The sequence below is a fragment of the Dreissena polymorpha genome, chromosome 7 (genome assembly GCF_020536995.1).
Source record: "Dreissena polymorpha isolate Duluth1 chromosome 7, UMN_Dpol_1.0, whole genome shotgun sequence".
NCBI lineage: Eukaryota > Metazoa > Mollusca > Bivalvia > Myida > Dreissenidae > Dreissena > Dreissena polymorpha.
The window spans coordinates 46025497-46049656 of NC_068361.1; the positions used below are offsets into that span (position 1 = coordinate 46025497).

General features: G+C 35.6%; 2 protein-coding genes across 7 annotated transcripts in view; one reads left to right on the forward strand and one right to left on the reverse strand.

The window, feature by feature from the left end:
• LOC127839209 (GATOR complex protein MIOS-like) overlaps positions 1–415 on the reverse strand; it is a 47599-nt gene extending 47184 nt beyond the window's left edge. For 3 of the 4 annotated variants that reach the window (XR_008030222.1, XR_008030223.1, XM_052367482.1), the window contains exon 1: positions 339–415. The gene's annotated coding sequence lies outside the window, so the exon portion shown is untranslated. The remainder of the gene's footprint in view (positions 1–338) is intronic. The other variant, XR_008030224.1, reaches the window with a different exon arrangement.
• Positions 356–23084, forward strand: LOC127839210 (PAT complex subunit CCDC47-like). 3 transcript variants are annotated; one of them, XM_052367483.1, is made up of 13 exons: positions 356–467; positions 664–815; positions 3002–3135; positions 7693–7809; positions 8528–8702; positions 10974–11161; positions 11578–11679; positions 13250–13354; positions 14700–14785; positions 15084–15139; positions 16165–16274; positions 19697–19864; positions 21355–23084. In XM_052367483.1, the coding sequence occupies exons 2-13, from the start codon at positions 680–682 to the stop codon at positions 21424–21426; spliced, it is 1449 nt and encodes a 482-aa protein (XP_052223443.1). In that variant the 5' UTR covers positions 356–467; positions 664–679; the 3' UTR covers positions 21427–23084. The 3 variants fall into 3 exon arrangements, with proteins under 3 accessions (XP_052223443.1, XP_052223444.1, XP_052223445.1); XM_052367484.1 differs by having other exon boundaries at positions 3014–3135; XM_052367485.1 differs by having other exon boundaries at positions 3017–3135.
• The last annotated feature ends 1076 nt before the right edge of the window (positions 23085–24160 follow it).

A 24160-nucleotide genomic window follows, 5' to 3' on the forward strand; every position in this document is an offset into this window, starting at 1 on the left:
GACTTAAAGTAATGCACAGTGACCGAGTTATGCATAAAGGCAGAAAGATTTAATTACAATGTCGCCAGCAGAGGCTAGACGTATAAATTTAGAATGTGCATATGCATAATATACCACATTTTAATATGGCCTTTATAGCTAACATTGTAAAAATAACAAAGACCTGACTGCCCAGGGGCAGAGAGCCCACTACTACAGAAGTACTAGTAGTACTAGAAGCGCAAGAAATCGAACAGATGTTGTTCATAAATAGAAAATAACTTTGAGACAGGGATTGTGCAGCATTCTATTTCAACAACTGAGTGAAAATAGTTGACAATCAGCGTTTATAAACTTACCACAACGAGACTCACAACAGAAACTGGAAAAGTGGTACAACCACTTGAAAGCCAAGTCAATCCGATCGCTTCGCGATCTTCACAAAGAATATTATTTCCGCGTCGGCTAAGGAGGACGTGTTTTCATTTGTAAGTAAATTCATAGTAATTTAAATTTTAATGCACAAAAAATAATCAAATATGCAGTTTTAAGTTAAAATAATTTTTAATGTATGCGTATATAGCAAGGTTCCATACATTTAGACCTTAATTGATCGGAATTTTAAAACTTTTTCTTAGTCGTATTTCCGGATACAATATTCGGATGTTATGTTTTTATTTTCAGAATTCAGAGAGTAAACATGAAACTCACGTTAGCTCTGAGTCTAGTTTTATTGGTGTTCCTTTGCCAAAACGTTGGGGGCAAGAAATCACACAAGCCTGCTGATTTAGATGACAATGAATTTGCAGAGTTTGAAGATTTTGATGATGAGGGAGGTAAACATTTAGTTTGTGCAGCTTTAACTTATAAATTTTGCTTATTATATTTTCCTACTTTGCGCTACATAAAGGTATAGGGGAACCCTTATCAAAGTCTACCAGAATTTGACAGTTTTTAGGGTCACCTAAAAACAAATTCACCTTTCCAATAAAATGTAGTGTTGACTGAAATGGGCAACATAATTGGCTAGATGGAAGGGCTTTTTTCCTCCATTTTTGTGAAACACCACATTGCAAATTTGAGACAATCTTCACAAAAGATTTTGGAAGAAATTAAATCATGAAAACAACGACATTGGGAAAAAATTATATAAGTTTTCATTTCTAGAAATCATTAAATAAAGCTTCTTATATTTCAATTGCCAAAAGATTAGAGCAACAATGAAAGTTAATGAACTGGGAGCTAATTAATTTGTTGAATGGCATTTTCATGTACGTTTGCATTAGACTTGTAGTTAGATATATGAAGCTGAAATTTGGCACATCTTCATGAGACAAGTATGACAGTTCTGTAACTTAAAAGATTGTCATCAGGGCTTTCCTTTGACCCGAGCTCCCGGGTTTTGACGCTTGAAAATTACAGAAGACCCCTTTTTGACTCTTGAGAAAATTACGTCATGCGTCACATTTGACCCGGGGGAATATACCGACTTGCGTCAACGAGATCAAAAGTTGTTAAGACTAAGCGATAATTGGCTCGGGGCGGAGTATCTCATTTAGTACACGCTAATCGTTAACGCCCGTTTCCAATCATCGAAGCACAAATCCACCCAGTAGGCGGAGTTTGGTTAATTAAGAAATCTAGTATTGACCAATTAAAACACTGCTGGTTCGATGACGCGTGTATTAACCAGGTATTAACTTTCCATTATTTATCATAGTGTTTGTTATCAGCTGTTTGCGGAAAAGACGTGTATTAAACCCACCTAGTCGCAATAATCCAACTCCCAGCTATTGACCCTCTGAGCTGTACGTATGTACTCATAAAAGCTCAGAGCATTTAAGAAGAACTATAAACCCACCAAAACAGAATGGACTCATCCGCATCAGTTTTAATAATATTCAATATAAAATAATAACATCCATATCCACAGAACACCGTAAAGCATATTTTGAGATATTTCCAGAGTATGGAAGAATGTATTTCCAAAGCTGAATGCACCCATCACTGTTTTACTTCATGATTGCTCAGTTCAAAAGCGCGAAAGTTATGCTGGCATATGTACTGTCTACAACGTCAAATTACACGCTTTGCATCAAAGTTGCTAAAAATAACTATAGAACCGATATAACTGACCTTGTGGCAAAGTGACAATTTTTGCATGAGCTAATTGATTACAAAATACATGTAGGCGTAATAATGGACCGTTTGAGAAGGCATAGAAAACGGCGTGTTTGTCGCACGTCTTCAGTGAAGATGGCACATGAAATAATTAAAGGCCGTCGGAATTTTTGATGGGATTAAATACGGAGGCATCTTTATCGGCGAGTAGAAATAATTTCCTTTTATAGTTTACCGATTTATACAGGCTATTGTGTTTAGGTACCACCCGTATGTTGTTGTTTTTTTGTGATAGCCAGCGGAAATGTTGTTGTTTTTTTTTTACATTTTGTATTTCATTCTTAATTTAATAGCCACGCGAAACGGTCAAACAAAGTTATTGGATAAAGTGTAATTGTGCTTGTGCATTCGGAAAATGTCGCAGAGAAACCTTTTCGAATTCGGAATCGGTAGTAACTCTGAAAGTGTGTGTAAGACGCCATCGACAAAGCGTACTTTAGATCTAAATGGCAGTGCTCCTAACACCCCCATACGTGCGAAAGAAGAACATATGACATATTACTCTGCTGTATACATGAAGTTAATGTTGTATTAGAATCAAGTTTTGTATTTATTAATCATTGAAATATTGTGTTTAAATGCATAGTGTTGTAGTGACAGTAAAATGTAAGAAATAAATGTTAACATACATTTTTTTTTTTTATTTGTTGCTTTATATATATTATATCTCAGTAATTTGCTTAAATTGCAAAAAATCATTGACTCTCCTGCGTTATTATTAGGACTCTCAGAAGTTTGATTTTGACTCTTGAAAATATGGTCCCAAGAGTCCTTGACTCTTGAGATTTGAGGTCTAAGGAAAGCCCTAGTCATAGAATTTATTGAAATGGAAATGGTTAAGTTCTTTCTTCAGCAGAGCAAGAGGCAACTGTTGAAGAAGAAGCCGACTTCCCTTCTGAGTCAGATGACATTGTGAAAACCCAGGCAAAGAAAGACGACGACAATGAGGAAGAAGAAGATGAAGGCGTGGTAGAGGTAAAGAATGTTCTCCTTATAAAATTTATTGACAATTTGTTTATGTCCTCAAAAATAATAATTGCATTTATTAGCCGGATTTTTTTCGAAAAAATCTCGGCTTAAAGATTGATGTTGTCGGGCGGGCGGGGGGGGCGGGCGGGGGGGCGGGCGGCGTGCTCGAAAATGTTAAAGTTCTTATTTCATGGTATAACTTTGGTATGCTTGGACCTAGAGTCTTCAAACTTGACATGAAGGTTGGCCAGGATTAACAGATGACCACTGGTCATTTCAAGGTCATTCATTTGAAGGTCAAGGTCACTGTGACCTTCAATATAAAAAATGTTAAAGTTGTTATAACTTTGGTATGCTTGGACCTAGAGTCTTGAAACTTGACATGAAGGTTGGCCATAACTAGTTAGTAACCACTGGTCATTTCAAGGTCATTCATTTGAAGGTCAAGGTCACTGTGACCTTGAATGTAAAAATGTTAAAGTTCTTATTTCATGGTATAACTTTGGTATGCTTGGACCTAGAGTCTTCAAACTTGACATGAAGGTTTGCCAGGATTAACAGATGACCACTGGTCATTTCAAGGTCATTCATTTGAAGGTGAAGGTCACTGTGACCTTCAATATAAAAATGTTAAAGTTGTTATAACTTTGGTATGCTTGGACCTAGAGTCTTGAAACTTGACATGAAGGTTGGCCAGAACTAGTAAGTAACCACTGGACATTTCAAGGTCATTCATTTGAAGGTCAAGGTCACTGTGACCTTGAATGTAAAAATGTTAAAGTTGTTATAACTTTGGTATGCTTGGACCTAGAGTTAGAGTCTTGAAACTTGACATGAAGGTTGGCCAGAACTAGTAAGTAACCACTGGACATTTCAAGGTCATTCATTTGAAGGTCAAGGTCACTGTGACCTTGAATGTAAAAATGTTAAAGTTCTTATTTCATGTTATAACTTTGGTATGCTTGTACCTAGAGTCTTCAAACTTGAAATAAAGATTGGCCAGTACTAGAAGATGACCACTGGTCATTTCAATGTCATTCATTTGAAGGTCAAGGTCACTGTGACCTTAAATGTTAAAATGTTAAAATTGTTATAACTTTGGTATGCTTGGACATAGAGTCTTCAAACTTGACATGAAGGTTTGCAAGCACACTTAGATGACCACTGGTCATTTCAAGGTCATTCATTCTAAGGTCAAGGTCACTGTGACCTTGAATGTAAAAATGTTAAAGTTCTTATAACTTTGGTAGGTAAAAATGTTAAAGTTCTTATTCCATGTTATAACTTTGGTATGCTTGTACCTAGAGTCTTCAAACTTGACATAAAGGTTGGCCAGTACTAGAAGATCACCACTGCTCATTTCAATGTCATTCATTTGAAGGTCAAGGTCACTGTGACCTTCAATGTTAAAATGTTAAAATTGTTATAACTTTGGTATGCTTGGACCTAGAATCTCAAACTTGACGTAAAGGTTTGCAAGCACACTTAGATGACCACTGGTCATTTCAAGGTCATTCATTTCAATGTCATTCATTTGAAGGTCAAGGTCACTGTGAACTTAAATGTTAAAATGTTAAAATTGTTGTAACTTTGGTATGCTTGGACCTAGAATCTCAAACTTGACGTAAAGGTTTGCAAGCACACTTAGATGACCACTGGTCATTTCAAGGTCATTCATTTGAAGGTCGAGGTCACTGTGACCTTGGATGTAAATATGTTAAAGTTGTTAATACTTTGGTATGCTTAGACCTAGAGTCTTCAAACTTGATATGAAGGTTGGCCAGAACTAGTAGATGACCACTGGTCATTTTAAGGTCAAGGTCACCGTGACCTTGAATGTAAAAATGTTAAAATTCTTATTTCATGGTATAACTTTCTTATGCTTGGACTTACAGTCTTCAAACTGGACATGAAGGTTGGCCAGCACTAGTAGATGACAATTGGTCATTTTAAGGTCATTGAAGGTCAAGGTCACTGTGACCTTGAATGTTAAAAATTAAAAGTTGTTTTAACTTTCGTATGCTTGGACATGGACTTTGCCATGACTAACAGATGACCACTGGTCAAGAGAACAACTGGTCATTTTAAAGTCTTTCAATTGACAGTGACCTTAAATGTGAATATTTCAGTAATTTAAGTATTGCATTGACAAAAACACGAAAGGTACTTTCCTGTCATTTAAATCAAAAATCCGGCTTCAATGCGGTCATCTCCGACCGCGGAACTCTTGTACTATGTCATCAGTTTGTTTTATTTTCTCATAAATGATAATAGAATTATTTATTCCGCCAAGCAGTCATATTGTAGTACTTAATATACCAGTTCTTGCTGTCTTTTGGGTACATATAAAATACACTGGCACAGAGGGAATTGAACTCGTAACCTCTTGGCCGCTAGGTGGACACCATATCTGGTACGCCACGGCGATTTGGTTACCTCTTTTTTAAATTGTAATGTTAAGTTTCAAAAGAAAGGATATCAACATATTTTAATTTGGATTGCTATTTAGTGTTTTTCCCAGGTCGTTTTAGCGTGGCGCAGCGCCATGCCCTTTTTTTAGTGCCACGCTGCCCACTTCTAAAACCATTTAGCGCCATGCTGCCCTTTCCAAAGGCTGCCGCCCTGCCCTTTCATGAGCACCCGTTGTTTTCTGTACTCTATTTTTACGGTATGCTTGATCGCAAGATTTAATCGATAATTGTGCTCGTTTTATGGCCCCAAAGTATGTTCCCAAGCAGCGAAGATTCGCACGGTATTAGTCATGCGTGAATAACCCCGTGTCATTATCAATCGATAATTTCACTGGCTTATACCTAGCACACTAATTGGTCGGTAATGTGTACTCGTCCACGATAAAATCGTAGACCGTACTTGAAGATGAAAACCTCGATGTTATCCTCATGGAGATTGTGCTTTTCATGCATGATTCAGCAATATCAAAACATTTATTTATACGCGTAATTAAATGTGAAAAAAACACAAACACCGTTATGGTCCTTTAGATTATTATCCCCACGCTTTTTGAAAAAAAGGTGGGGATATTGTGGTGATCTCCGCCGTCCGTCCGTCTGTCCGTCCGTCTGTCCGTCCGTCCTGGCCACTATCTCCTCCTACACTAAAAGCACTAGAACCTTGAAATTTACACACATGGTAGCTATGAGCATATGTGCGACGGTGCACTATTTGGAATTTTGATCTGACCCCTGGGTCAAAAGTTATAGGGGTTGGGGTGGGGCCGCGTCAGAAATTATCACTCATTTTTTTAGGTTATTTTACATTTACTTCTTTATTTCTACACCGATTCACTTCAAATTGATACTGGACCTCACCTATGACAATACGGTCAATCTCAACCATGCATGGCCCCATTCCCAACCCTGGGGCGCCCTGCCCACATAGGCCACACCCACCAACAATTTCCATTTACTATAATTTTTTCATTTCTACACGGATTCACTTCAAATTGATACTGAACTTTTGTTATGACATTAGGGTCAATCTCAACTATGCATGGCCCCAATCCCAACCCTGGGGCGCCCGCCCACATAGGCCACACCCACCAAAAAAATCCATTTACTATAAAAAAAATTTAGGTTATTTTACATTAACTTCTTCATTTCTACACTGATTCACTTCAAATTGATACTGAACCTCTCTTATGACAAAACGGTCAAACTCAACTATGCATGGCCCCGTTGCCAACCCTGGGGCGCCACGCCCACATAGACCACACCCGCCCAAAATTGCCTTTTACTATAATTTCTTCATTAATACACTGATTCACTTCAAATTGATACTGAACCTCTCTTATGACAATACGGTCAATCTCAACTATGCATGGCCCCATTACCAACCCTGGGGCACCCCGCCCACATAGGCCACACCCTCCCAAAATTGCCTTTTACTATAACTTCTTTATTTTTACACCCATTCACTTCTAATTGATACTGAACTTCTCTTATGACAATACAGTCAATCTCAACTATGCATGGCCCCATGATCAACCCTGGGGCGCCCTTGGGTCAAACATGCGGCGTGGGGATACGCGTCGGCCTCTGCCGCGCCATTTCTAGTTAATTATTGAAACAATTACTGAACAGTTTACTGAACAGTTTACTAATTAAATTAAATGCGAATGGCGTATTAGATGGACATATATACAGAAAATAAATTGTGACTATCTGCAAAAATGTCAAATAACGATCAAATAAACGATGGAGATCATACATTTAGAAGGGATTACTGAAATGCAAATTAATGCATGTGATAACGAACGATGCATTAAACGTTTTAGATATCAACAACATATTTATATTAGTAATTTACTCAGTGGATATATGTAACGGAAATGAGCATTTGCAAATTGTTAGGCTTAAGTTTACTCTTAAAGTTAAAAGATCTGACAAGATTATCAAAAATGGGATAAGACAAACATGGTTTCATGGATTGTCCTTTTTTGCATAAACTGTGCGTTAAAATGCCCTTTTTGAAAGTAATGCGCCATGCCCCTTTGCCCTCCTGAGAAAAACACTAGTATTTTAATACGCAATATGATCCAATCAGAACGATGACGATGAGTTCGAGCACTTTACTGACGAAGATGAGTTTGAAGGATTTGACAAGGAATCTCGTCCAGGCAAAGGAAAGTCCCATGAAGTTCCTGATCTCAAAATAGCAAAGGTGAGACATTTTTGTTTGTTTTTTTGTATGTAAACTTTGGGGCCTTTATTTGACCTCATTCCCAATCTAAAGAAGATTATATGTTTCCCAAATGACCGCCTGAAATTCCCATTCGAAATGTAAGATAAAATAAATTTCACCATTAAGTTCATTTTCCTATGCAGCTCTATGTGCTAAACCTTCACAAAATGCCTTTTTCCTTTTCCAAAAATAGTGAAAAAACACAGTGAGATTCAAACTTGACATAGTATTGTCATAGTTCTTAATATGTCATAGTTCTTCATAAGCATTATCATAATCATTTGACAATTGGAACAGATTTTTATACAAAGGTCATCCGTCAATCACACCCACCTGCCGTAAGCAAGTGGACATGTTCTCCAAAAAATTCTATAAGAAACAGTGTCCTTGAAACACTTTTTTGAAAATGATTTTAACTAACAACTAAATCCAGCATAGAAACATCATATGAAATACTCAACTTCAAATTTGCAAAAAAGCAACTTAAGTGATGTCCAACTTTTTTCTTTTCAATTCAAGAATGACAAAGATAATTGGATGCTTTTCACAAAATTGTACATGTATGAATTTCTCATTTTATACATACTGGTATTGTTTGATATTATTAATCAAATTAATGAAACAGAAAACAAACAATGTGGCTGTTGCAATGGAGATGTTAATGCAGTATTGTTTCAAAAGTGTTATCATCTCCTAGGTCCCGATACACCTACGGACAAATTGGGACAGTTTCTACCTGGAAATGTTGATGCTGGCTGGGCTGGGCGTGTACTTCCTCAACTTTCTTGCGGGTAAAACCAAGAACGGAAAACTTGCTCAAGCCTGGATGTCATCACACAGGAGTATTTTGGAGGAAAACTTTGCGATTATTGGTACTTTCAGTGCTTTTCTTTGATTGTTTAGAAACATCTTTAAAAAAAATGGTTTTCAGATAAAAAAGTTGTTAAAGATCTGTATTGAAAAATCATTATACAAAAAATTTAATTTCACGTTTCAAATCACATTTTAAGTCTGTTTAAGAATAGCAAAAGATAGTACATGTAAGTGTATCTAATTTGTGAGATTTGTTTAAACCCATTTATGAAAAATTCTAGAAACACTTTTTCATTTTTTGAATTTTCGGTGTGTATTTTTTGGTTTCGTTTTTGCTTTTTTGAGGGAAATCTTTATAGCCATTGAAAAAAGTCAGGGGTTGAAGAATTTTTCTAGAGCCACTCGCCCTGCAGGGCGAGTAGGCCTGACAATCCTATCGCCCTTCACTTTAATCTACTCGCCCTGCATTTGAAAAATAGATATCTATATTTATAGTTCTTATCAACCAGATCCTTTTAAACCTACTTAACATAGTGACACTAAACTTCAAACAAATTAACTACATTATCTGATGGATTATATTTGCTTTCCTTACGTTTTCTGCACCTCTTTCCTTTTCTCAACTTTTTCCGCTTCTCGTTTTGACAACCTTTTTAAGTCACCACCACCTTGCAGATATTTTAAAAAAGAACCCTTTTCCATTTTAATATTTCAGACGAACTTTTACTAAAAGACACGCTTGATTGACAAACGGTTACAATATGGTAAATTTTGCCTAATGCTTCTGATCACGAAATTTGGAATTATTCTGTTTATTAATAATTATTTTTTCTGTTTATCTTTAATTAAATATAAGAAATAGAGGATATTAGTTCATGTCAGTGTAAGATCGTTTGTTATTTTACGAGTGATCATAGAAAATATATTTTCATGAGTGGCTGCCACGAGTGAAAATGTTATTTTTCTATGATCACGAGTGAAATAACAAACGATCTTACACTGACATGAACAAATTTTCTGTTTCTTTTATGCCTCTTTTTCAAGAAAATAATTAATAATAATTTCCCTTTCGCTGAAAAATAACCCTCTCCCGTGGCGTGCCTCAATACAGTTTAATACACAAAATGACGTCATTAGTGTTTGCATCATTCCTCCGCCGAAAGAAAAAAGTCCAATAGTTGATCGTCTACGAGTAAACAAAGCTGAAAGGTTTCAACATTTTATTGCTGTTACTAAAATAACCAAACAAAGTTAAGCATAAAATAATGCTACAATAATACTAACTTGTAACAACATTAACTAAACAGTACATGTCCGTGATGTCGTAGTGGTCTCCCTTTTACTAGTAGTAGAAAAAGTAGTTCCGAAAATTTGTTCTTTTCACTCGTGAAAACAACAATTGTTCTTTTCACTGCTGTTATTTCACTGCAGAAATGTCATATTTTAGCATTAGGTATAAAAGAAGTAGTATAATTAACCAGTGATGTATTATTGTTTTATTGATATTTACATTAAAATTCACGGAATGACCAATATATTTGGCAGTTTTATTCACTTTAATCGATAAGCTAAGAGCACTGACAATGACGAAAAGAGCGAAGCCGATTTCGAGAATTATTTGTAATGTGCCTGTGACGTCATTTTTCAGTGTCAAAACGAAAGTGCAGTTTCTTTGTGTACTAAACATATTTTTTGTTCGTTTGAAAAATTGTTCGCAATTTGTATCGATGTGGAAGGAGTTCTGGAACTGAATTTATATTTCTCAACTTGAAAAAACAGCACTTGCCTGGTCGGTTGAGTAATTAACAAATTTTACTCGCCCGACCGTCAACTTCACTCGCATATACGAGCGGTCTAGTGGATTCTTCAACCCCTGAAAGTAATTGTGAAGATCAGTTATAACCATCAGAAATGTCAGATTCGTTCAACTGTCTCAGACAAAGGGACATATATACAATTATAATATACACACAGTTGCCCAAAGTTGTGAATTTGTGTTTAGGTGCTGATGAATTGTCAACCTAAGTATATGTAGCAAGACCAATTTAGTCAAAATGAAGCAATTTTCTCCATTCTAAAAGTCCCGGCCCCATTCTGAAAATTATGAAAAAACAACAACACTGGTGATTTCAGCAAAAAGGCATGTACAAGAAAATTAAGATAGGTTTGTACATTTCAGGGCCAAGCATATAAAAATACCTATTTTTCCCAATCTGACGATTTTCAAATTTTCCCCAAATTAAGGGTTTTTCATGCTAAATTTTGTCACAAATGGTGCAGTACTTTTTCCAATAGGGCAATCAAATGGCTGTTATCATTTTCCTGTTTAGGGGATGACGGCCTGTCCAAGGAGGCCAAGGGCACCGGTGTATTCAACAAGGAGTCAGAGAATGTTTACACTCTTTGGTGTAGCGGGCGCACATGTGTGGAGGGAATGCTCGTGGAACTACGGCTGCTCAAGCGCCAGGATCTCATCAACGTGATGACCACCATCATGAAACCTGCCTCGGATCAAATTGTAAATGTTTAAGCTTTTTTTTCTTCAAATTTGCTTGAGAGTCTTTAAAAATTCCCTGATGTATATATTTTTTTCAATGTGATCAAGACCATCATGAAACCTGCCTGAGATCATATTGTAAATGTGTTAGCTTTGTTTGCAAATTTGCTTGCAAGTGTTTACGAATTCTCAGAATTATTTTTTTGTTAAATGTGAAAACGAACATTATGAAATCTGCCTCAATCTTGAAAATATTAGAAAGTGTACCCATAAGTGTATAGACATCATTTAGTTGTCACCATTTATAGTAAATAACACTGCTGTAGAAAAATTTATTTGATAAATATTCATATTGCAGATTGTGGCCATATTCAATTGATCTCATTTTGTATGCTTAACTTTAGATGCCAATGAAAATGTGTGTAATTATTTTTCAGATAGTGAAGGTAACCATGGATGCAAGCAGCATGGATAAGTTCTGCTTCTGTATCGGCCAGAAGAAAGTCATGGCCAAGCTTCTCAAGGAGCAGCCTGATCTGGTGAGTATGGTGTAGCCTGATCTGGTAAGAAGGGTGTAGTCTGATATGGTGAGTACAATTTAGCCTTATCTGATGAGTAGGGTGTAGTCTGATATGGAGAGTACAATGTAGCCTGATCTGGTAAGTAGGGTTGTAGTCTGATCTGATGAGTACGATGCAGCCTGATCTGATGAGTAGGGTGTAGTTTGATCTGATGAGTAGGGTGTATCCTGATCTGGTTAGTAGGGTGTAGTCTGATCTGGTTAGTAGGGCATAGTCTGATCTGGTGTGTAGGGTGTAGCCTGATCTGGTGAGTAGGGTGTAGCCTGATCTGGTGAGTAGGGTGTAATCTTATCTGGTGAGTTGTCTGATCTGATGAGTACGATGCAGCCGGATCTGACATGTAGGGTGTAAGCTGATCTGGTGAGTAGAGTGAAGTCCGATCTGGTGAGTAGGGTGTAGTCTGATCTGATGAGTACAATGTAGCCCGATCTGATGAGAAGGATGTAGTTCAATCTAACAAGTAGGATGTAGCCTGATCCTGTAAGTATGGTGTGACCTTTTTACCAGAGACTTTTCCATTTAAATACTTGGGAATGCCCGTGCTCTTATTGGCAAATTTCAAAATGACTTCAATTTGTGTGCCAATACCATCAAATATATATTAGGCTTTTGTTTATGCTTGTTTAGCACATGCAATTTACATTTATGGTGTAGACATTAATGGTACAGACAAGTGACATTTATTGTGTGGACAATTTACATTTATGGTGTAGACATTAATGGTACAGACAAGTGACATTTATTGTGTGGACAATTTACATTTATGGTGTAGACATTAATGGTACAGACAAGTGACATTTATTGTGTGGACAATTTACATTTATGGTGTAGACATTAATGGTACAGACAAGTGACATTTATTGTGTGGACAATTTACATTTATGATACAGACAATTTACATGTCTGGTACAAGAGTAACATTTATGCAACTGACAAGTTACATTTATGGTTCACACCATTGTCCATACTTAATTTTATATGCCTCCGGAGGGATAGATCTGTCTGTCTGTCCCAAAACTTTAACTTTGGTTAAAGTTTGATAACTTTTGCAATATTGAACATAGCAACTTGATATTTACTATGCATGTGTATCTCATGGAGCTGCTGATTTTGAGTGGTGAAAAGTCAAGGACGAGGTCATCCTTCAAGGTCAAATGTCAAATATCATTGTATTTTTCTTTTCTATAACTTTAACCATCGTTAAAGTTTTATCATAATTTTTTTAATATAGAACACATAATCTTCATATTTGGCATGCATGTGTATCTTGTGGAGCTGCACATTTTGAGTGGTTAAAGGTCAAGGTCATCCTTAAAGGTCAAAGGTCAAAATTAAAAAAATAAATATTTTCATTTCTCCATTCAATCTCTTACTTCTCGTGGAGCTGCACATTTTTAGTGGTGAAAGGACAAGCTCAAGGTCACCCTGCAAGGTCAAAGGTCAAATATATAGCTTCAAAGTGGCCAATAGAGGGCATTGTGTTTCTGACAAACACATCTCTTGTTTTAAATGTTTTATATTTTTGTAGGGTCAGTTCACAGAGAAGAAGGCAGTTGAAAACTATAACCTACCAGAGTCTTTCCAGTTACAGAGTGAAATAGGGGAGGCCACCTCCATCGTCCTGGACAAGAAGGTATGGAGCTGTTAGAAATAAGAATAAGTTGTAACAAAATCCATATTCTTCAAAACCCTGATGTGTAGAAATATTTCACTGAAACAGTATAAATATTATGATTTTTAGCTCGGCTGTTTTCGGAGAAAACCCGAGGTATTGTCATAGCCAGCTCTTAGTCCGACATCCGCGTCATGCTAAAACCTTTACATTTTTTTAAGGTTTTGAACATGGCTCTAAAATAAAATTGCTTCAACCTACAACTTTAAAACTTCATATGTAGCTGCACCTTGATGATTTCAACAAGCCACACCCATTTTTAGGTCACTAGGTCAAAGGTCAAGGTCACTGTGACCTCTGAAAAAAAATAATTAAAAGTCTGACAATCTTTCATTTATTCAAAACTGCACCCGCAGCCGAGAGTGGCACTCGTTATACGGTGCTCTTGTTATGAATTGTGGTAGCCAATGGCTACTAAAGCTATAGAAAACACTCACAGTGCTGTGTTGTGATTGAATGTCATTCAAATGCCAACAAATACAGGGTCAATTTTTTATAAAACTGTTTTGCATGTTCCATGGACACACCATGTTCTAAATTTGACGTCAAATAAAGACATATCTTACAATTAACTTTATGACGTCAATTGCATGGTTCGTTCACTTGTTTACTTCCCAAAAATGGTTAATGCTTGTGTTGGTGAAATTCTCTAATGTCTCTTTTTGTCAATATTGGCCTGAATCACCATGAAAATTAAGTTGTTTGTGTTTATTGTGCATTATCAAATTAAAGTGAAATATCATTATTTGGTTGTTATGCCACGAGATCAAGTGTTGCGGAAATGTAATGTCCTGATTTTGGACTGAATATTTATGGCATGTATCACTGTATGAATTTAGGGCCTTATAAGTTGGCTAGACTTTAAAAATACATTTAAATGAACCAATCTTGATAATTACTGAAGAATTAGGGTATTGGCATTAAATGTGTCGCGTTCTGAGAAAACTGGGCATAATGCATGTGCGTAAAGTGCAATCCCAGATTAGCCTGTGCAGTCTGCACAGGCTTATCAGGAACGACACTTTCCGCTTTTATGGTATTTTTAGTTTCAAGGAAGTCCCTCCATACCGAAAATCAATTTTAGGCGGAAAGTGTCGTCCCTGATTAGCCTGTGCGGACTGCACAGGCTAATCTGGGATGACATTTTACGCACATGCATTAAGCCCAGTTTTCTCAGAACAAGGCTAAAATGTTTTTCTAAAAATACTAAAAGAAAAATGTCCATAGTAAGGAGTCAGTAGGTTCAATTTTCCAGTATACGAAATTTAATGAAAACCCTGTAAAAAAAATGTGATCTCAATTTCAGGTGTGTGCCTACCTGGAGAAGTATGAACAGCAGATCGAGTACATCCACATATCTGATCAGTACTCAGGGGCCAAGAGCCAGTATGAGTAAGTAGGCAGGGATTCACCTGATTAGAAAATGTATTTTGCCAATTTTGACACTGGTACCTCTTGTAAATGTTATTTTGTTTTGTTTTTGTAGTGAAAAACAGTCCAAGATTGCTTTGTTTTTGAAGTGAAAACCAGTCCAAGATTGTTTTGTTTTTGTAGTAAAAACCAGTCCAAGATGGTTTTGTTTTTGTAGTGAAAACCAGTCTTAGATTGTTTTATTTTTGTAATGAAAACCAATTCAAGATTGTTTTATTTTTGTAATGAAAACCAGTCCAAGATTGTTTTGTTTCTGTAGTGAAAACCAGTCCAAGATGCCAGATGTGAGGCCTTCCCTGGTGTTCTGTTTCAACGGTAATGCTTTCAACTTATCAGCCACAATTTGATAATTTGAGCTGCGTTTTAGGAAAACTGGGCTTAAAGTATGTGCGTAAAGTGTTGTCCCTAGTTACTTGTGCAGTCCAAGATACCTCAGCCTAAACTGGGTTTTGTGTCAAAGAGACTTCAAACTTAAAACTCTGAAAGTGTCAGTGATAAGCCTGTGTACACTGGACAGCATTATTTGGGGTGAAACTGAATACACATGCATTATGCCGTTTTTTTCAAGAGAGGGACGCATATAATTTTGTTTGAAAGCTCTTTCAATTTTTTACTGTGATGTCATGTTCTGTAATTGATAACAAATTATGAATTTTCTCTTTTTTCTTGCCAATATACAATATTGATTTGTAACAATACTTAAGAATAACAAGGGTGGTATTTTGGCAATATTAAACAATAAACAACGATTATGTAAAACCACAACACTTGAATCTGACATAATCCCTTAGTAAGATAGTTAGATAATGTGCAAATATTATTTATAAGTCCCCTTCCAATTTCAACGGAGGGACTAATGGTTTGCGCTCTGTGTGTCTGTCAGTCCGTCAGTCTGTCACACTTTATCTGGATCCTGTGATAACTTTATATTTTTTCATGAAACTTTAAACAGATGGCAATACGAAGATTATGCACGTCATTCATTTTGTTCCTACGTCAAGAATTCTGGTTGCTATGGCAACAAATAGACTAGAAATATTGCTGAAAATGGTGGATAAAACCGGTAGGGGACTTTTATTGCTTGGCAATAGTCTTGTTTTTTTATTGTGCTCAGCAAAGAATCTCATTTTTTCATTAAAAAAAACAATTAAATTATTAATGTTTCTTATGTGAAATGCAATTTAAAGAATACATGTAACAACTGCGCTTGCCTTTTTACATTTCCTGGGAAAGGCAAAACAAAGACAAAGAACACAATTTTGATTTTGCAAGAGTAATTTTAATCTTTTTTTTTATAAATTGAATGGCGATTGGTCAGTTCTGTGCTTGCCTGTTTTCAGTGCCCGGGAAAGGCAAAACAAAGACGTCGGACGTTGATGGCATGTTGCCCCTGATGAAGCTGGTCTTCTACTGTGTGGACAAGGTCGGCAGATTGGCGCTGTCTAAGGAGGTGAGGCAGAATAGTGTTATTTTTACCTGTACCAATATAGTCATAGATATCAGAAAATTTTTAAGCTCAATTTCATCGAATGCCTAAGCTTATTCAGATGCCCTCCTGTCTCATTCCATGGTAAAACCAGTACTTGGTGTCTTAAAACGCAACCGCAATTGTGATAATTCCCATGACCTACTGGTTACTAGGAGGTTGCAATATCCATTGCGCCACTGGGACCCTATTCTATTATGACATGATATTGTAAAGCCTGTCCGTCTGGTGGCCGTCAGACCTGAAAGGGATGGTAAAATGTAAAGGCTTAATACAAAATGTACATATAATAAAATACTTATAAAATCTTAATGTTTATTCAAGAAGTCATGTCGTTCTCATAATTGAACACTATGTAGTAGTTTGTAAGTCCATTCTCAATCCATCCCTTTATTATTTTCTATACACATAATCAGGGATCATATTTTTGTCGGTTTTGTCGGTCCTAGACCGATTGAGGTCATGAAAGACCGATTGAAAATCCCAAACAGTCGGTCTGATTCTGTTTGCTAAAATTCCCATGTCATGAAATCGATTACACAGTGCACACATTCTTATCTCGATTAGGTGTGATAAACCATTCGCTGCAGTCTCTAAACCGGTCAGGACCAGAATATTGCAAGTTAGCCCACTAGTATCAGAGTATGGCCCCAAGCAGCGAAGATTTGCGCGGCTGTGTATTAGTCACGCGTGAATAACCCCGTGTCAATATCAATCGATAATTTCACTGGCTTATACCTAGTACAATTGGTCCGTAAGGTATTCGTCCATGATAAAATCGTTGACACTTACTTCGGAGATACAAACCTCGATGTTATCTTCATAGAATTGTGCATTTCATGCATGATACAGTAAACTGTCATATAAACAAAGAAGAAAATCGGATATTCTGCAATAATTGTGGGCGGACCTTATACACTGAAAGCACGCGCTGTAATAAAACAAAATATGCCGATACATTTTCCACCAGCGTAATAATTCGGCAATAAATAAATAAAAGTCGCGGATCTGATTGACAGAACAGACGAAAGTTATTTTTATGGGCGGAACTTCACATAAAATAGAACACAAGAATAATAACATACATTGTATAAATCTTCAGTAAAAATCGTGTTAGTGTATAAATCTTCAGTAAAAATCGAGTTAGAATCGAAATAATTCGTGTTCTTTATTGTTTGTTGTTGAATAACCCACGACCGAAAGTTTAGATGAGTGGTTTCAAATCATTTAATCCCTACGCATCTTGACTATTTGCCGTGGGTTATTCGACTACAAACTATAACGTACATGAATTATTTCTTAACTATTTGGTTTTGTTATTGTCAGTAACAAACCTACGCACAGACATTTTTTGGTTCAATGCATTCAATGGTAAGCTATCATCGAGTTGACAACGATTTAAAACATCGGTATAGATTTACACAGACTAATAATATTGACAACGATGAAAAACAGTCAGATAAAACAGCACACGAAACAACCAATGTCAATGAAATAGCAAATGATAAAACAAAATGAGAAAAATCGTATGTTCCGTTTAAAAATAATGCCTAAGGGAATTTAACTTGTACATTTATTATACCATCTTCATGAATAGCAAAATAAATGGTATATATTTTAACGTAATTTGTCATGATTTCGGATATACATTTTCGGACACTTTTTCCCCATTGAAATCCGGACCGAATGATGTTGCGGGAAAATATGATCCCTGCACATAATTGTTAATTGAGTGACCAAAGTCTCCTGAGGTCCAATCAATAGTCTGGCCCTAATTATTCTAGTTCTATAATGATGTCATTCTCACCTTTCAATGATTGATATCATTAATTATGCAATATCAAATATTGCAAACAAAGGAAAATAAATACTGCAAAATGTAATAGATATTTTTGTAATTTATAGAGAAGTAGAATACAATATATATTAATCATAGGCTAAGTAAATACAGTCAATCTTGTATTAAGAGACCACTCAAGGGAGTAATCAAAGGTGGTCTCTTAATAAAATGGTCTTTAAATAAAAAAGGCCATTTTGGAAGAATGCTTACCCTCAATTTTAATCTATATGAAGGATAATCTCTTTTGTCAACAATGATTTTAACTTTTATAATAAAATGAATATAAACACAATACATAAACAATATTTTACTTATAATGTGTTTTATTTTTTCACTTATTATAAATTATCATATATTATAAATGAATTGTGTGTACATATTTATTTGCAAAAACAACATAGACAAGGAAATATTTTTCGCGTTTTTTTTTCACCTGACACATAATTTTCCACTTCTTCAAGCACCTCGGCTTTACGCTTAAGAATGTTCTGAATTTGAGTTTTACCGAATCCCAACTCATCTGCAATTTTACGTGCACTTTTACTCTTTGACAATTCCAAAACCCGAATTTTCTCGTTCAAAGTTAACACTTTTCGTTTTGACATTTTAATTTCTGCATGTACGCTTAAGGAAATCTGACTCGATTATGATACATAATGAGCTGAAAAAATTAAAACAAGTCAATTGAAAACAAACAAACAGACCTGATTGGAAAATTTTTATTAAGTAAATAACAATGTGATTGGCTAACAAATATCTACTAATTAGCATAATTACAAATTGGTAATGTACGGATTTCGACAGATGTTGCCGATTAATAGTTTATTTTCAGCACTTCTCAGGAAATGTTTGTCGCGTACAGTGCATTGTTTCTGCACCTGTTATCTATACTCGAGAAAAATCGGTGTTGTCTCTTAACGTTCCACATAGTAAACTTTTTAAGCTGTAGACTGTGCGTAAAACGTTCCTCTATTATTGAACTCAATAAATTGATATGCAGTCTACAACAATACCGGCCAGAACCGGTCAACGAGACAAAGCATAATCATAATGGTTGGTGTGAAAACAAAGCAGTGGTGTTACAGAACATCTTATCGGCTTAGATAAACAATTAACACGGATTTGTCCCTGAAAGATCAATACATTAACTAGTGGTCGCTTAATTCAAGATTTGGACATCAAAATACATAGAAATCAGTGGTCGCTGGTCGCGTAAGACAAAAGACGCTTAATACAATATCATTATATAGCGAAAAAGCTCCGTGGGATTTCAAAATGGTCACATAAGACAAAGGTCGCTTAATACAAGTGGTCGCATCCACAAGATTGACTGTACCAATATTTTAATATCTAAATTACTTCAGTATGACATTTAATAATGACAGAATAAACAACATTTTATATTGTAAACATTTTTATTTGTTCACAATTAACATGGTAACGAAATAATTTTAGGGATTTACAGCAATAAGCAAGTTTATAGCAATATAGAAATATGAAAGGAGGTATAATATAGGATGTACAAGTTCTAATTTTCCTTTCCTAGAAGCGGCTAAAGGCTGAGAAAAACCGTGCCAAGGCTGCGGAGGGCTACCTAAAGGCGGCGCACTCTCAGCTCCAGGAGGCGGCGCAGCTACGCCGAGAAGAGAAACGGCGCCTTGCCAAGGAAAAGATCATGAACGAGGAGGACCCTGAGAAGGCCAGGAAGTGGGAGGTAGGTGGTATAGAAAGTGTGGGAGGTGGGTGGTCCGTGATTGTTTTTTGCCAAAAATTGCAGCCTCTGACAGGCTGTTTTCCAGTGGACAAAAAGGAACGATTTTGGCGAAAAGTTTCCCAAAATGGATGCCAAACTTTTCGAATGAACTCAATAGTTGGTTTGTTTACTGTATTTAACAGCGATATTAATTATTATTCCATAGCACTGTAAAATGAAATTTTAAAAATCGAGTTGAACATTAACTTTTAAACAATTTGAATACTAATATTTTGAATTGTTGTAATATTGTATCATTTTTCCAATATCATGGTTTGTTGGCAATTATCCCCAAATCATTTAAAATAAAGGAAAAAACGCTCTGATAATATAGGAAGTGTGGGGGGATAGGTAGTGAAGGAGTATTTAGGATGTTTTAAGAAGTTGGTAGTAAGATCTAGATGTAAGACTGGGAATTGTGGGTGGTGGAAAGAGCTATGGTGTAGGATGTTGGTAAGCTATGAAATGTGGTCTGTGGTGAAATTTGCGTTGTGGGATCTTGACAGGCTTGGAAATGAGGCCTTTTCTTCAAAGATGTGTTGGCTAGGAAATGTAATAAACTGGTGAGGGTTGGGATAGGGAGTTAAATTGTGACAGAAAGTGGGTAAATGATGAGAACTAGGAAATATACTAGTAAATATGTGAAGGCCTTAAAAGGGTGTTGCTAGGGAATACAATTAAGGTTGATTATGAAGTTAGGAATCAGGAAGTTGAGAGTGCAAGGAAGTGGGAGGTAGTGTAGTGCTCTAGACTGGAGAGTTAGTAAAAACAAGTGGAAAGTGAGTGACGACTGTGAAATGAGAAGGACTTGGAAATTGATGATGGACAAACGCTTTATTAAGTAGAATTGGAGGTCACTGAGTGGTTGGAAGGGGCACTGTTTGGAATAAAACTTGGTATGACTAGAAAATGGGAGCTTAGTTATAGCTTGTGATTGTAGACTGACAAGAAGGTGGGAGGAGGATTTTATAAAAGAATTGATTTGTGTATGTAGAGGTTGGATGTGTGTGAGGGTTAGGAAATGTGAAATATATTCTTGGGTAGCTCCCAAGAGCAACCTGGGTAAGGGCTGGGAAATGGATGTCTGCTTGAAAGTAAAAAATTGGAATTCTATGAAATGGAATGTAGGCTGGTTTCGAGGTTTGAGGAGGTAAGGCTTGTTTATAATTTATAGAATTTTGTGTGACAGGGGAATGGAATGTGACGTGATTTGAACATCATATGTGGAGTGTCTCAAAAATAAGAAGATGGTAAGCCTAGGATATGGATATAATTTTTTTTTTGGTGTTTTTAATTATACGGTTGGGATGATTATGGGGTGTTGGAATCACTCTTGTCTGTAAGTCAGTATGGGTATGGGTGTTTCTGACAAACACATATCTTGTTTGTCCTCTTGCTTCTGACAAGCTCTGGTTTAGATTTGTTGTAAACTGGTGTTGTTTGGTTTCCAGGAGCGTGAAAGCAAACGGGACATGAAGAAGAAGCAAGCCAAGACCAAGATGATGAAGGTCAAGGGCATGTAGAAAGGTCAAGGTCATCATGGATACTGGTCAAGGTCATTGGTGTGGATACCATGAAAATGAAAGACGATGAATGAACAGGGTTTTGTGAATGAAGGTGATATTGAATGTTGCAGATTGTTTACATGTTTATGGGTGATGATTCTGGTCAAAAACAGGTCAAGCATGTAAACCATGCTTGGTGTACATATTTCATATTCCTTTGGTATGGAATTATGACCCAACAAGTAAATTTACGTGTCAGACTTTTTTCTACACAAAATAAAACAACAACAACTGTGTATATACCAGAGCAAATAAGGGTTGAAAATCACAGAAGAACAGAAACAAGTGCATTGATTTAAAAAAGACTTAAAACATATTTTTATACTGATAAAATAAACATAATTGTACAAGTTTACAAATAAATATTTGCATTTGTGAATTCATTGTTGCGTAGGCAGTTTACATGCGTATACATGTTGCTTAAATTTAAATCATAACATTTCAATAAACCAAAAGAGCTTTTTTTAGCTTTCAAATAGATTAATTACTAGAACTTCACATATTTTAGTAGAACTGCACTGATATTTTATACATTACCAGTGTATTGATCATTGTTATGTACACAGAAAATAATTTGTTATCAACATTTTTGTAAAATGCAATTTTTTATTATTTTTAACTAGGTATTGAGAATTTCAAAGGCGAATTCGTAGCTTGTATATGTGTACCAGAAATGTTTTTGTATCACGTTCACTTTAATTACATTTCATTAATTTCATTTTCTTGTATTAAAAATGGAGCATTATCCACTGATACTTTACCTTGCATATATATTTATCTGGCATTTAATTGGCAGACAACTTGTATAAATGTTTAATATAAATGGATGTGCATATGTGTTTGTTTATACAATTTAACTAAATGAATGTAGTGTTGTATGTGTATGATTATTATTTTGTTTTTAAAATATCACATTATAAATCATGTAACCATTTATTTAGAAAGTGGTTTCATTTTACATTTTATACCCCTTGTGCACCATTCATTACATCTGACATCAATGTTATTTTACACACCCAGTTTTGATACATGCTGCATAGGTTACTATAAACATGCATTGTCTGAAACTAATGTAAATTTAGTGTAAATTCTTGCATCTTTTGACAGTGAAATATTATATCCATAAATATCAAGTTATCAACTAACTGTTCTGATTATTTAAGTTGAAGCTTTAAAATAACAATAAAATCACTCAGCAAATATTGATATAATAAAAATTGCTTATCAGTAATTATTATACTTGATTGTTTGTTTATTCAGAGAAATTTTAATACATAATTGTTTGTTTATTCAGAGAAATTTAGTATTAAATAAAATACCTTTTATTTATGTTTATTTATCTCCTAATTACTTAGATATTTCTTAATATTATGTAGATGTCTCAGTTTAAACAAACATTTTTCAAGATAAAATGTCTTCTGAAAAACACAAGGCTCTTTCAGCTTATGTACAAACAATACAGGCTTTCAGAAAAGACATATTATTTATGTTAACAATTGATGTATATTCAGAAACATTCGTTACTTTGTATATTTTACCCGGTATACATATGCATTTTTGTACCTATATCATCCTTGTTTTATCCCGGATCAAGTTGAATGAAAAGTTTAACATGACTTTTGTGTTATTTAATTTAATGTACTAGTTGTGCTTATGAAAAAAACAAGGAATAGAAAAAAACCTTTTTTGGGAAAATAATAGTATTATTGAAATATTGGATATGAGTGTGGAATTCAAAAGCAGCGCAAGACATCAATAAAGAATTTAGTACATGCTCATGTTTAGGATAAGATACAATTTTGCCATTTCATACATGATTTTTTTTTTAAAGCCCATGAAGTAATTGAAACGCTTTTTTATCAGTCTATGTACCCATTTTCGGACAGGTTTCATAAAAAATATAAAATGACAGCATGTTTCACATAATGGAAATCACAAAATGTTTCAATTTGCAAAATATTCAATGAATATGTGAGCATAACGAAATAACCAAGTGGACATGCAGTCGGAAGAAATATGCCACCATGTGCTAAAAGAATGTCATGATACTGACATAAAAATGTAAACAATGGAGGTTTCTTCGATTGCTCGTGAGAACGATTATTTTTGAGTTGCCTGTAAGATGAGGAAAGCTGACATCACAATGTGTCTATCAAATCTATATTAATATGTTGGCTGTCATATTTTGTAAAAACCTATTTGTTTTTGCTCGATTGCATGGAAAGCCTAAGGTTTATTAGAATCGCTCTTGAATCCGTTTCCTGAGACTAGAACCAGGACTTGGTGTCTATGGGGGAGATCTAAAGAACGCCCTCACGATGGGTATCAAACCCGCGACCTCCTCGTCGCTAGGCGGATTCCATATCCTCTACGCCATGGCGACTTTAATTTCGTTCATGAATGTTTAAACAACAGTACGTTTATAATGGTATAATACAGAATTAAACCATCTTTTTTTTATATAAAAATCAATATTATTTGTTATATAACACATATAAAAAGCAGATAAATATATTGCTGCGTACTAAATTACTTAGGCCTTTAAACCCTATCAGGGCATGGGCCGCCAACAACTGCTCTCCAACGTCTCCGGTCCTGTGCCCTCCTTTCAATTTCTCCCCAGCTGAGGCCTAGTATTCCAATGTCTTCAATGAGGTCCCACCTCCAAGAATTCTTGGGCCTTCCTCTCTTC

What these genes read in the sequence shown, in the direction of transcription:
- LOC127839210 (XM_052367483.1), top strand. Translation starts at nt 680, where the DNA reads ATGAAACTCACGTTAGCTCTGAGTCTAGTTTTATTGGTGTTCCTTTGC. An exon ending in AACCTGCCTCGGATCAAATT is followed by an intron (nt 11,162 to 11,577) that starts GTAAATGTTTAA and finishes ATTATTTTTCAG; the next exon opens with ATAGTGAAGGTAACCATGGA. An exon ending in AGAAGGCCAGGAAGTGGGAG is followed by an intron (nt 19,865 to 21,354) that starts GTAGGTGGTATA and finishes TTTGGTTTCCAG; the next exon opens with GAGCGTGAAAGCAAACGGGA.